Here is an 11,268-nt window from a genome sequence, read left to right as displayed (position 1 = left end):
TCGAGTCATGACCAATATGTCCTTTCCAACCAATTAGGTTCTGTACTTTCTCCTAAACAAAACATTTTTTAAAATTATCGATCATAATAAAATGTGGAAATTGTTTGATCTAGTGGTCATGAATTTAAAGACTTATAATTTACAGATGTGTTGCACATAGAGCCGTCATTTATGGCATCGACTGTTAAGAGTAAAATTGTCCATCGTTGGTCTATCATAAAGTGAAAATTGTTAACAGGAAATCCAAATATTACGAGGAAAGTGGCACGTTCTAGACTTGTTTATCAATAATTATTTTGTAAAAGAACCAAAAAACTGTTTATCAAAAAATATTTGTTTTTCTTTTAAACAAAAGAGAATATCAAAAAGGAAAGGAATAGGATTTATCACATTCACTTTTACCAGCGTGCTTTTTGTTTCTTTGCAAGGAATATTTTCGTCACGAGAATGCCATAAGTTTATGGTAAAAAAAATTTTAAAAAGGACCAACAAGGAATGGTAATTTTGGGAAGTTTCACTTATGTATGACTAACATAAACAATATGAAGCGAAAGTGATGAAAGAGAGGGAACGGTAAGAGATAAGACACTGATGAGCTGAGTGATGATGTCAAAACCAAAAAAAAACAACCATTACTGTAGTTGAATTTATTTACTACGTTAAGAAAAAGTAAATTAATATTAGTAACTATGTATAAGAAATACTGTAGTGTACTATTTTTATTTTTATTTTGTTTTTCTTATCAAGCTTATCGAAAAAAACATCCGCAATCGTTTTAGCACCAACCAAACGTCGGCCACGGATGCTTATGCTCACGGAAAATAGCTACAGAGGAGAATTTAAACTATTTGACAATAACATACCTCTCGCAAGTCGCAATGGCGTCTCTCGATTCTCCTCTCTTGATGAAACTCATCTTCTTCTTTTTATCTACTTTTGTTGTCACTTACGTGAGCTCTGAAACAAAGTGCCGGGAATTCAAATCGATCATCAGTTTCGGAGATTCAGTTGCCGACACTGGAAACTTTCTTGGCCTCTCAGATCGTAACAATCTCCCTCACTTTGCGTTTCCACCGTATGGAGAGACCTTTTTCCACCATGCCACAGGTCGTTTCTCAAACGGCCGTCTCATTATCGATTTCATCGGTACGTTTAATTATTGTGTCCTTTGACTTTACTAAAGGTGTGAGTAAGTGTGTAGGAAAGTAAAACAAAAGAGTTCTCGATGCTCTTGCTTGAGTAGCAAGTTTGATTATATAAAACCTAAAATAATCTAGATACAAAACCACTAAGTGTTGTTAAGCCCCCTTATTGGTGTTCATACTCTTACAGCTCTCTCATTATCTTTTCTATGGTTCTGTTCACAGCTGAATTCTTGAGTTTACCACTTGTGCCTCCATTTTATGGATCTCAAAATGCAAACTTTGAGAAGGGTGTTAATTTTGCGGTAGCGGGAGCAACAGCACTGGAACATTCTTTTCTTGAAGAGAGAGGAATTGACTTTTTTAACACCAACGTTAGTCTAGCCGTCCAGCTTAGTAGCTTCAAAGCGAGTTTGCCTAACTTTTGTGGCTCTCCTTCAGGTTGGGAAGATTAACTCTTTTTAATTTTTGTACTTCATGTTTTATATAGTTAGAAATCTTAAATCTGGATTTCTTACGCTTCCATTGCAAAGCAGAATTGATACTCAGCTCTGTGAGAGTTAATGATAGTAAGAAAAAAAAGAGAAAAAAAAAACAAAATCATTCGTTCTGTTTCGGGTTATGCTTAGAGATCCTACCTGCCCTGTAAAGGTTCAACTCCAAGATGCAATGAATCAAGCTCATTTGTAGAACAATGGCTTACATTGTAAACTTGTTTTAGACTGCACAGATATGATGGAAAATGCTTTAATTCTCATGGGAGAAATTGGACTGAATGACTATTTTTACCTATTCTTTGTGGGGAAAAGCCTTCAAGAGGTCAAGGAGTTGATACCCCTGGTTATTACGACTATCTCTTCTGCGATCACGGTAAACATTTCTCTTTTTGAATATTTAATCAAATTTTTGGAACAACGACTGACTGAATATTTGATAGCGCAGGAGTTAATCAGTATGGGTGGGAAAACATTTCTGGTGCCTGGACAGTTCCCTATGGGATGCTTAGTAGCCTATTTGACATTATATCAAACATCAAACATAGAAGAATATGATCCTCTCACAGGATGTTTGACATGGCTGAACAAGTTTGGAGAAAACCACGACGCGCAGCTTCGAGCAGAACTCAACAGAATCCAAAAATTGTACCCTCATGTGAACATCATATATGTTGACTACTACAACGCGTTGTTGCGCTTTTATCAAGAACCAGCCAAATTCGGTTAGCCTTCTGGATCCTTTTACTGAACCTACACAAACAAGTACATTGGTCAATTTGCTAACAGATTTAATTATGCAAATAGGATTCATGGACAGACCCTTGCCTGCTTGTTGCGGCGTAGGAGGACCTTACAACTATACTTCAGTTACGCAATGTGGGACTGATGTAGTTGAAGGTTGTAGTGATCCTTCAAAGTATGTTGCTTGGGACGGTGTTCATATGACTGAGGCTGCGTACAGATTGATGTCTGAGGGTATACTTAAGGGACCCTATGCAGTTCCTCTTTTTGATTGGTCTTGCCTCAGTTCGGAAATTAAGGACAAGGGATCATCTAACACAAAGAATTATTTGATGAACAATTGATAGAAGTTGGTCATAAAAATTGAGAGAAGGATATTGATAATACCATGTATGGTTGGTTTTTCAACCAGAAAAATTCTTAACTTATGTAGTCTCCCCAAGTCCAAAAGTAGCTTTTTAGTAAACCTTGTTTACTCTGATTACTCACTTTTACCTCCTAGTGTGTTTTAATTCATCTCACGTTCCTCTCTTTTACTCAAATGATTAACAGTCACACCCTTAATTCCCATACTTAATTAAACCCAATATATGTACTAAATTAATGTTGCAAGTGTAAATTAATCGGTACATTTATCATAACATTCAATATCAACAACTAACTAAAGTCATGTAGTTGAAAGATTCATGGTACAATTTAAATTTAATCATTGGTCATTATTATTGTCACTTTAGGCAAGGGTATCTGGTTTGATAACGATTCGAGATTCATTGGTAATATCAAGAAGAGTAAGAAAACTTTAAATATGAACAACAACTAGGCCACCCATACTCCCCATTCGTCGTGTCGTGCCCATCCCCCTTCTGTGTCTAATAATTGGTTTTGTATCTTTTCTTGAAAACTTCAAAAAAGAAAGATTTCGAATTCGTAGGGACGACGGAGATCTCTTCTCGCATGGCTCCTCTGTTGACGAAGCTCGTGACCAGCTTCCTTTTGTCTACTCTTTTTTTCACTATGGTAAACTCGGAACCAGAGTGCCGGAACTTGAGATCGATCATAAGTTTCGGTGATTCGATTGCCGATACTGGAAACTTGCTCAGCCTCTCCGATCCTAACGATCATCCTCAGGTCGCGCTTCCACCGTACGGAGAAACTTTTTTCCACCATCCCACCGGACGTTTCTCAAACGGCCGCCTCATCATCGATTTCATTGGTACGTGTCTTCTTGACTTTCTATGAAAAAACTAAGAGGGGCACGTGTGTCCTATACTAATTTTATAAACTTTGTCTAATAGTACCTTGCTAATTTTATAAACTTAGATGGTATGCTAATTTTTTTCTTTATCTATTTTCCTACATGTTTTTTTTTTCCCTAATATTGCATGGTTGCATTTTCTTTACTTGAAAAAAAATATTTATCAAATAATATGAAATAACTTTATCTCCCTTACTTGTAGACTAAATTTAAATCTTCATATATAGATTAAAAAAAATCTGAAGTATAGTAATTTATACAAGTTTCAGTTTTTTAAATAATCTCTTGACTTTAAATTTATGTGATATTTTTATATATGTAAATGTTAAACTTTCAGTTATTATTGAAAATGTAACTGTGTACAGTGTACTATTGTAATACATAAATTTTAAAAAATAAATAGTATTTAATTTTAGCATGAATATAGTATTATAATTTTTTTATAATTTAATATTACGAACCATATTTAAAATGTGGCCCAGTTAAATGATATCTCTGGATCCGCCATGCTTTGTTTGAGGAGGAATGAGTGAGTGAGTGAGTGTGTGCAAAGGTGAAATTGAAATCTTAGTTGAAAAGCTCAGATACTTTCTTGAAAAATTACATCCAAAAAAAAAAAGTTCCGAGCAATTTGGAGCATGTATTATTGTGGATTGCATGACACGATTGAGTCAAGGACTTGTAATTGTGTTTGGTTTCACCATCTTGAAAACACACTCATGGTTTGTAATGTACTAGCACTTACAAATTACGTAGTTTGTTGTTGTATATTTCTGATGTTTGGTTCTCCCCTGTTTTGTCTTGTGTGTCACTCTTACTTTAACTTCTTTTTCTGGATGCTCTTGCTTGAGCAGCAAGTTCCATTGTATAAATACAAAACCTGAGATCATCTATATACTAAAATTGGTTCCTCAACTTACAATCTATCTTTGGTTCTGTTCACAGCTGAATTCTTAGGTTTACCGCTCGTGCCTCCATTTTATGGATCTCAAAATGCAAACTTTGAGAAAGGAGTTAATTTCGCGGTAGGTGGAGCAGCAGCACTGGAACGTTCCTTTCTTGAGGAGAGGGGAATTCACTTTCCTTACACCAATGTCAGCTTAGGTGTTCAGCTTAGTAGCTTCAAGGAGAGTTTGCCTAAGTTATGTGGCTCTCCTTCAGGTTGGGAAGATCAACTCTTTTTAACCTCTAAGACACAGTGAATTAATCAAGCTATCACTTGCATGTAGAATAAATGACTTACATTGTAATCTTGTTTTGGACTGCAGAGATATGATAGAAAATGCTTTAATTCTCATGGGAGAAATTGGAGGGAATGACTATAATTACGCATACTTCGTGGAAAAAAGCATTCAAGAGGTCAAAGAGCTGGTTCCACTAGTTATCAGAACTATTCTTCCGCAATCACGGTAAACATTTCTCTTTCTAAATATATATACCTAATCAAATTCTTGATCTTCTTGAATATGTCTTCAAATTTTTGGAACAATGACTGACTGAATGTTCGATAGCGCAGGAGTTAATCGGTATGGGAGGGAAAACATTTCTAGTTCCCGGAGAATTCCCTATGGGATGCTCAGTGGTCTATTTGACAATATATCACAGACAACAAACATGGAAGAATACGATCCTTTAACAGGATGTTTGAAATGGCTGAATAAGTTTGGAGAATATCACAACGAGCAGCTTCAAGTAGAACTCAAAAGACTTCAGATGTTCTTCTACTGAACCTACACGTACATTTATTCAATTTTGTTAACAGAGTTAACTATCCAATCAGGGTTCATAAACAGACCCTTGTCCGCTTGCTGCGGTTTTGGAGGACCGTACAACTATACGGTGGGTAGGAAATGCGGGATTGATGTAGTTGAAGGTTGTAGTGATCCTTCAAAGTATGTGGCTTGGGATGGTGTTCATTTGACTGAGGCTGCGTACAGCTTGATTGCTGAGGGTATACTAAGCGGACCTTACACAATTCCTCCTTTCGATTGGTCTTGCCTCAGCTCTAGAAAAATTAAGAACAATGGAGGATCATCTGACACAAGAGAAATTCTTTGAGGAACAACTGATCTAAGTTGGTCAAATAATTGAGAGAAGGATACTGATAAAACCATGTACTTGTCTTGGATTATGTATTGTATTCAAACAAATATATGGTTAATTAAAGTATGCAACTATTTGTTAAAAAACTATTTAGAAAATATACCTTTAGTTAAATTGGTATTACTAAATAACAAAAGAAGTATAAGAAACCATGAAACATAAGTGTGAAAGTTTTATTTATCTTATTTGATTATAAAAACAGCTTTTTTTAATTACTTAATTGAGAAACAAAAAGCAGCTGTTTTTGGGATAGCTTCATATTATTTCATTACATTTAAAAAAAAGAAAAATATAATCCATTAAGATAAAACCAAAACAAAACAAAGTACCCATCAAAAACTAAAAAAATCTACACCACAAATCAAAAACGAAAATAATCCAAAATCCATAAACCATTTTAAAAACAAGCATTCATGGCCTCATGCTTTACCTACGAAACCATAAGTGATATGGTAAAAAAAAAAAATCAGCTTTATAATACCATCGTTTTTATTACCATCTAAAGCATATAATTTTAATTTGGATAGATTTTTTAAATTTCAAAAAAAAAAAAAAAAAGAGATATTTTATCGTTGAACGTTACTTTCTGAATTTACGAGTAGACAGCGAGACACAGTCCCTTTTAGCCTCAAAGTTAATATCCCAAGCAGTGCCTCATTGCTGAACTACACATTGCTCTGCTTTTGCCTGGCTTCTTCCTTCTCTAGTCTTCTTCTTCTTCTTCGATGGAGCCTCCATATTTTTATCTGTTCAAGAAACTCACTAGGACCTTCTTCCTAATCACTTTGCTAACCACATTTGTAAGCTCATTAGAAGTAAAGCAGTGTCGGAAGTTCAAATCGATCATCAGCTTCGGAGATTCCATTACCGACACTGGAAACTTGCTCGGTCTCTCCGACGCTGACAATCTTCCTCACTCCGCATTTCCACCGTACGGTGAAACCTTCTTCCACTTTCCCACCGGTCGTTACTCCAATGGTCGCCTCATCATCGACTTCATCAGTAATTTTTTCTCTCTACTTGAGTCTTGAAACAGTCTTTTTAGATTTAAGTATGAAACCTTTTTTAAGTGATTCTCCAATATTTACAGCTGAGTATTTGGGGCTTCCTTATCTGCCTCCTTTCTACGGATCTCAAAATGCAAGCTTTGAGAAAGGGGTTAATTTCGCTGTAGCGGGTGCAACCGCATTGGAACAATCAGTTCTTGAGAACAGAGGAATTTATTATGATTACACCAATGTTAGTTTAGGAGTTCAGTTTAAGAGCTTTAAGGAGAGTTTACCAAATATATGTGGTTCACCTGCAGGTAATAGAATACATATTTTATTCTGTGTATTAATTTTTAAAAAAATGTCGAATTTGATTTGTTTCTTATGCATCATATAGCATTAATCCAGTTCCCGGTAAGAGTGATGAACGATTGGGAGAAGCAATGATACAAACTCACTTGTAATGATTTTTTTTTGTTCTTATAGATTGCAAAGAAATGATTGGAAATGCTTTGCTTATCGTTGGAGAGATTGGAGGGAACGATTATAACTACGGGTTTTTGGTTGGTAAAACCGTCGAGGAGCTAAAAGAGATGGTTCCGTTAGTGATCAGTTCTATTTCTTCTGTGATTACGGTACCATTCTTTCTCCTTGTTAATAATAATCTCTGCATAAATCAGTTAAGATTGAATCTTGAATGCGTATAATTAGTAACAATATATATATATATATATATATATATATATAGGAGTTGGTCAATATGGGAGGCAAAACCATCATGGTGCCTGCGGACTTCCCAATAGGATGCTGGACAGCGTTTTTAACACAGTATCAGATATCAAACAAGGAAGTTTACGATCCTTTAACCGGATGTTTGAAGTGGCTAAACGAGTTTATAGAATACCACAACAAGGAGCTTCAAGAAGAAATCAACAGAATACAGAATCTATACCCTCATGTTACAATCCTATACGCTGATTACTACAATGCCTTGTTACGTATTTTCCAAGAACCGGCCAAATTCGGTTATACCCTTTAACTCTTTTGAATCTATATACCTACCCTTTTTTTTTTTTGTCCTTTGGTTAAACTAAAAGTTCTCAAACCGATTCTTGTTTATGAACAGGGTTCACGAGCGGGCGACCCTTGTCAGCTTGTTGTGGAACAGGAGGACCATACAACTTCAATAGTATGAGCTGGTGTGGGACTAAAAAAGTGGATAGTTGTACTGATCCTTCAAAGTATGTGCATTGGGACGGTTTTCATTTGACGGAGTCTGCATACCGATGGATCGCGATGGGCTTCCTCAAGGGTCCTTACACAATTCCTGCTTACGACTGGTCTTGCCCCGGTTTTGAAATCAACAACGGACCAGCAGCAGATATACAGTTTTCTTTTAGCAGTAGGTGATGAGAGTTTAAGAGCTGTTCTCATCAAAAACCTTATTGAAATAGAAACAAATTTGCTTAAAGAAAGTTTGTGTATAACGGGCCACAGGCCCATATTATGTTTACAAACTCCGGTTTAATGATTTAATCGACGAGTAAGGCAAATAATCACCGGTTAACAATTAAACCGGGTTTCATTATAAATAGTCTCTCTCCTTCAGAGACATCTTCTTCTTCTTCTTCTTCTTCTTCTCCACCACGACGATGGAGGACTGCAACAATGTCTCTACTCTTTAATTGCATCGCTTAAAGCAAAAGCCCGTTCCTTTCTCTACTTCTAAAACCCTAATTCAAGCGTTACCTAAAGTCTAGCGAGTTTGAGTTTTGTTAATTCGAAATCCGAAACCTAAAAGTCTCAAATTCGTCTGGGAATTTCAGAGACTGGTCAAAAATTCTCTTTTTCAAGTGTAATCGTCTTCGTCTCCTCTTTAATTCGACATGGAGAGCGAGAGCGAGAGCGAGAACAACGAGAGAAGTGAACATAGAGCAACCACTTCATTGGTACCCAGAGGAGGACCCATTTATCTGCCAAACATGGTTGGAAACATTTCTACAGTCCCTGAGTTCCGTTCTTCTTTTCTCAACCTACTCGAGGATTTGGATACTCATTTATCTCCCTCATCATCTTCTCAGCGATTTGATGTCTCGTAAGTATTCATTTGGCTCCTTGGTTTCAATGAGAAAAACAATACATAAAAGATAGATGTAACTGGGAGTATTTTGTTGCAGAACTGATGATCTCAAGATTTATACAGATGAGGAACTCACTGAGATGGCTATGAAGGAAGCCTTTCCTGTATGTTTCCTAATCATCCTTTATTAAAATTTGTATTCTTCTTCTTTTTGCTGTCTTTGGAGTTTGAGTGACAAGTTTGGGTCTTGATGTTATCGCAGGAAGATGAAAACCTTTCCCAAAAGGAGCTCGAACTATCTTTAAACGCCTCTCATCAGTATGTATCATTTCCAGACTATTTCTATTTTTCAAAATATAATGCTCTGTCTTGTGTGACTCTTGGTGAAAAAAAGGCAATTGGCAAGTAGCCTTTCTATTAGTCTGTGTGTTTTGAGAGACAAAGTTAGGTTGACTTATATACAATTGTAGAATGATAACAAACTGGTACCTCTCCTTTCTCTCCTGCAGTGCAAAAAGGAAGAGGACTGTAAAGAATACTGGGGTAAAGAAGAGGACAGAAAAAAAGACTGATGTAAGTTTATGTAACATGGTTTTTGGTATGGCTGGCTATTAGTTTCTTTCCATATCTATATATGTGTTTAGTATCACTTAATACCAAATTTACATGGATTTTACTAGTGTACTGGTTTTGGTTCAGCAAGGAATGATGGTTGTACTGGTTTCAAGCTTATGGTTTAATTGCATTTCTTTTTCTGATTGAGATGGTCATTTTTTTGGTTTCAGGAAGCTTATCTTGCCAAAGTCGAGCAGCTTGCGAAAATCAAACAAAAGCAGGAGGAGGATAAGGCAGCTGTGATGCTGCACTGCTTCAGGTCTGTGATCTACTATTGGATAGTCTCTGGTTTGCTGATGTAACCTTGTATGCTTTATGCTTATGTTTCTTTGATTTTTTACTTTTGTTCAGCAAAAATTGTGAAACTGGTAAAGATGTAGCTGCACCTCCAGACGGTTATGAGCAGATGCAATCTCTTAAGTTCATATATAACAATTACACGGCAAGTTATTCCCCCCCCCCCCCACTGCAATTTGTTTAGTGTTGACTATGGCTATGCTAGTCCAAACATCTTTTTAACTCATCATGCCTCCTGCTAAATATTATCTTCGTGCTATGTTAAACAGAAAGTGAAGCCATCAGACATCCAGGGACAAGTTGATACGCTATTTCCTGAAGTTATTTTGTGTGTTGAGATTTATAACAGTCGTAAGGTTAAGGTACTGCATTGTTCTGTTAAAACCCTTTGATGCACTCTGCATATTTTTTTGGAGAAATCAAAGTCTGAATTACATTTGACTGAATTGTGCTAACTACTACAATATCTGTGTAAATGTTTTGTTCAGACCCAAGAAATTTTGGTTCTAGGACGTCAAATGTTGACTGAATTGAAAGACAAGATTCACTGTCTTACAGACCATGTGATGAAAAAGGCTGGAAAGTATAACCCCTCTGGATACTTTCTCATAGAAGTAAGAATTCATCTGTTCATTTTTCTTATCTTTTGATGACTAAATAAGTTTAATTTCTTCTTCTCTAATTTAATCAGTTGCTTTTGGCTTGTCTAGGATGTCTTTCACAATGATTTAAGGAATCCATCGGTCACAGATTTCAGCTATCCTATATTAGATTGGATATGGAACTCGAAAGATGAAGCTCTTAAAAAATGGGAATGCATTCTAACCGGCGAATTACATAAAAAGCAGAAAGCGGTTCTAGGTGAATCGAAATCCATGGATGTACCTCGTTTCAGAACTGTAGACATGAAGAGTACACGCTTCTGTGACTTAAGATTCAGAGTCGGAGCTAGTTATCTCTACTGTCATCAGGTAAAATCCCTTTTCTGTTTCCTTTAATTCTCATCCTAATGAAAAACATTTCGCATAGCACAAGATATTTTACTGATTTAACCGAGAACAGGGAGAATGCAAGCACATGATAGTGATACGGGACATGAGACTGAGTCATCCAGAGGATGTTCAGAGCAGAACAGCTTACCCGATAATATTTCGATCGAAGCCCAAGTTTCAGAAATGCGGAGTTTGCAAGATAAATAGAGCTTCAAAGGTTGCAGTGGATAACAAGTGGGCACATGAGAATCCTTGTTATTTCTGTGATGTTTGTCTTGCACTCTTACACTCAGAGGAAGGCTCTCTTGGATGTGACTTCCCAGTGTATGATTATGTGCATGAGTGAATACAAATTTTGTTGCTTAATCCTTAAATAGGAAGATAGTTGTAATTGCAATTTTTGTTGATGAACCAAAGGGGAATTTATAACAACTGAAACCGAATTATCTGACTTATATATGTGTAAAACAAAAATTGTCAAACCGAAATGTGTATGTTTAGCCAAAAACTCTCTTTCGTTTCTAAGCGGTAGAATTTTAGAAATGTTTATGTTTAGC

General features: G+C 36.2%; 4 protein-coding genes and 1 pseudogene across 7 annotated transcripts; all 5 read left to right on the top strand.

Moving 5' to 3' along the window:
* The first annotated feature begins 727 nt into the window (after positions 1-727).
* LOC104778924 (GDSL esterase/lipase At1g28580-like) lies at positions 728-2,846 on the top strand. Of its 3 annotated transcripts, none has more exons than XM_019243711.2 (5): positions 728-1,146; positions 1,368-1,583; positions 1,873-2,012; positions 2,085-2,361; positions 2,444-2,846. In XM_019243711.2, the coding sequence occupies exons 1-5, from the start codon at positions 879-881 to the stop codon at positions 2,722-2,724; spliced, it is 1,182 nt and encodes a 393-aa protein (XP_019099256.2). In that variant the 5' UTR covers positions 728-878; the 3' UTR covers positions 2,725-2,846. The 3 variants fall into 3 exon arrangements, with proteins under 3 accessions (XP_019099256.2, XP_019099255.2, XP_087365020.1); XM_019243710.2 differs by having other exon boundaries at positions 1,864-2,012; XM_087508894.1 differs by having other exon boundaries at positions 1,864-2,361.
* A 140-nt stretch (positions 2,847-2,986) lies between these two features.
* On the top strand, positions 2,987-5,036 carry LOC109125105 (GDSL esterase/lipase At1g28570-like). The gene is made up of 3 exons (XM_019243706.2): positions 2,987-3,593; positions 4,581-4,796; positions 4,904-5,036. Exons 1-3 carry the CDS (start codon positions 3,335-3,337, stop codon positions 4,909-4,911), a joined length of 483 nt encoding a protein of 160 aa, XP_019099251.1. The 5' UTR covers positions 2,987-3,334; the 3' UTR covers positions 4,912-5,036.
* LOC147946829 (GDSL esterase/lipase At1g28580 pseudogene) lies at positions 4,932-5,693 on the top strand (annotated as a pseudogene).
* A 473-nt stretch (positions 5,694-6,166) lies between these two features.
* LOC104778923 (GDSL esterase/lipase At1g28610) lies at positions 6,167-8,319 on the top strand. The gene is made up of 5 exons (XM_019243705.2): positions 6,167-6,740; positions 6,829-7,044; positions 7,214-7,362; positions 7,476-7,752; positions 7,854-8,319. Exons 1-5 carry the CDS (start codon positions 6,464-6,466, stop codon positions 8,135-8,137), a joined length of 1,203 nt encoding a protein of 400 aa, XP_019099250.2. The 5' UTR covers positions 6,167-6,463; the 3' UTR covers positions 8,138-8,319.
* An 8-nt stretch (positions 8,320-8,327) lies between these two features.
* Positions 8,328-11,219, top strand: LOC104776919 (snRNA-activating protein complex subunit). 2 transcript variants are annotated; one of them, XM_010501092.3, is made up of 10 exons: positions 8,328-8,822; positions 8,905-8,971; positions 9,070-9,125; positions 9,317-9,380; positions 9,593-9,681; positions 9,774-9,864; positions 9,989-10,081; positions 10,208-10,333; positions 10,430-10,690; positions 10,782-11,219. In XM_010501092.3, exons 1-10 carry the CDS (start codon positions 8,614-8,616, stop codon positions 11,055-11,057), a joined length of 1,332 nt encoding a protein of 443 aa, XP_010499394.1. In that variant the 5' UTR covers positions 8,328-8,613; the 3' UTR covers positions 11,058-11,219. The 2 variants fall into 2 exon arrangements, with proteins under 2 accessions (XP_010499394.1, XP_010499395.1); XM_010501093.2 differs by having other exon boundaries at positions 8,346-8,822; positions 8,931-8,971.
* The last annotated feature ends 49 nt before the right edge of the window (positions 11,220-11,268 follow it).

The sequence above is a fragment of the Camelina sativa genome, chromosome 3, assembly GCF_030686135.1.
Source record: "Camelina sativa cultivar CO46 ecotype springtype chromosome 3, ASM3068613v1".
Lineage (NCBI taxonomy): Eukaryota > Viridiplantae > Streptophyta > Magnoliopsida > Brassicales > Brassicaceae > Camelina > Camelina sativa.
The sequence above is the reverse complement of the archived record's forward strand: the minus strand, read 5'-3'. Positions and strand labels throughout refer to the sequence as shown.

Bases quoted from the DNA above. Each gene is read 5' to 3' on its own strand.
- LOC104778924 (XM_087508894.1), top strand. From the start codon at position 879: ATGGCGTCTCTCGATTCTCCTCTCTTGATGAAACTCATCTTCTTCTTT. The intron at 1,147-1,367 runs GTACGTTTAATT...TTCTGTTCACAG, and splicing joins TCTCATTATCGATTTCATCG to CTGAATTCTTGAGTTTACCA. The intron at 2,362-2,443 runs GTTAGCCTTCTG...TTATGCAAATAG, and splicing joins TCAAGAACCAGCCAAATTCG to GATTCATGGACAGACCCTTG.
- LOC104778923 (XM_019243705.2), top strand. From the start codon at position 6,464: ATGGAGCCTCCATATTTTTATCTGTTCAAGAAACTCACTAGGACCTTC. The intron at 7,363-7,475 runs GTACCATTCTTT...ATATATATATAG, and splicing joins CTATTTCTTCTGTGATTACG to GAGTTGGTCAATATGGGAGG. The intron at 7,753-7,853 runs GTTATACCCTTT...GTTTATGAACAG, and splicing joins CCAAGAACCGGCCAAATTCG to GGTTCACGAGCGGGCGACCC.
- LOC104776919 (XM_010501092.3), top strand. From the start codon at position 8,614: ATGGAGAGCGAGAGCGAGAGCGAGAACAACGAGAGAAGTGAACATAGA. The intron at 9,381-9,592 runs GTAAGTTTATGT...TTTTGGTTTCAG, and splicing joins GGACAGAAAAAAAGACTGAT to GAAGCTTATCTTGCCAAAGT. The intron at 9,682-9,773 runs GTCTGTGATCTA...ACTTTTGTTCAG, and splicing joins GTGATGCTGCACTGCTTCAG to CAAAAATTGTGAAACTGGTA.
- LOC109125105 (XM_019243706.2), top strand. From the start codon at position 3,335: ATGGCTCCTCTGTTGACGAAGCTCGTGACCAGCTTCCTTTTGTCTACT. The intron at 3,594-4,580 runs GTACGTGTCTTC...TTCTGTTCACAG, and splicing joins CCTCATCATCGATTTCATTG to CTGAATTCTTAGGTTTACCG.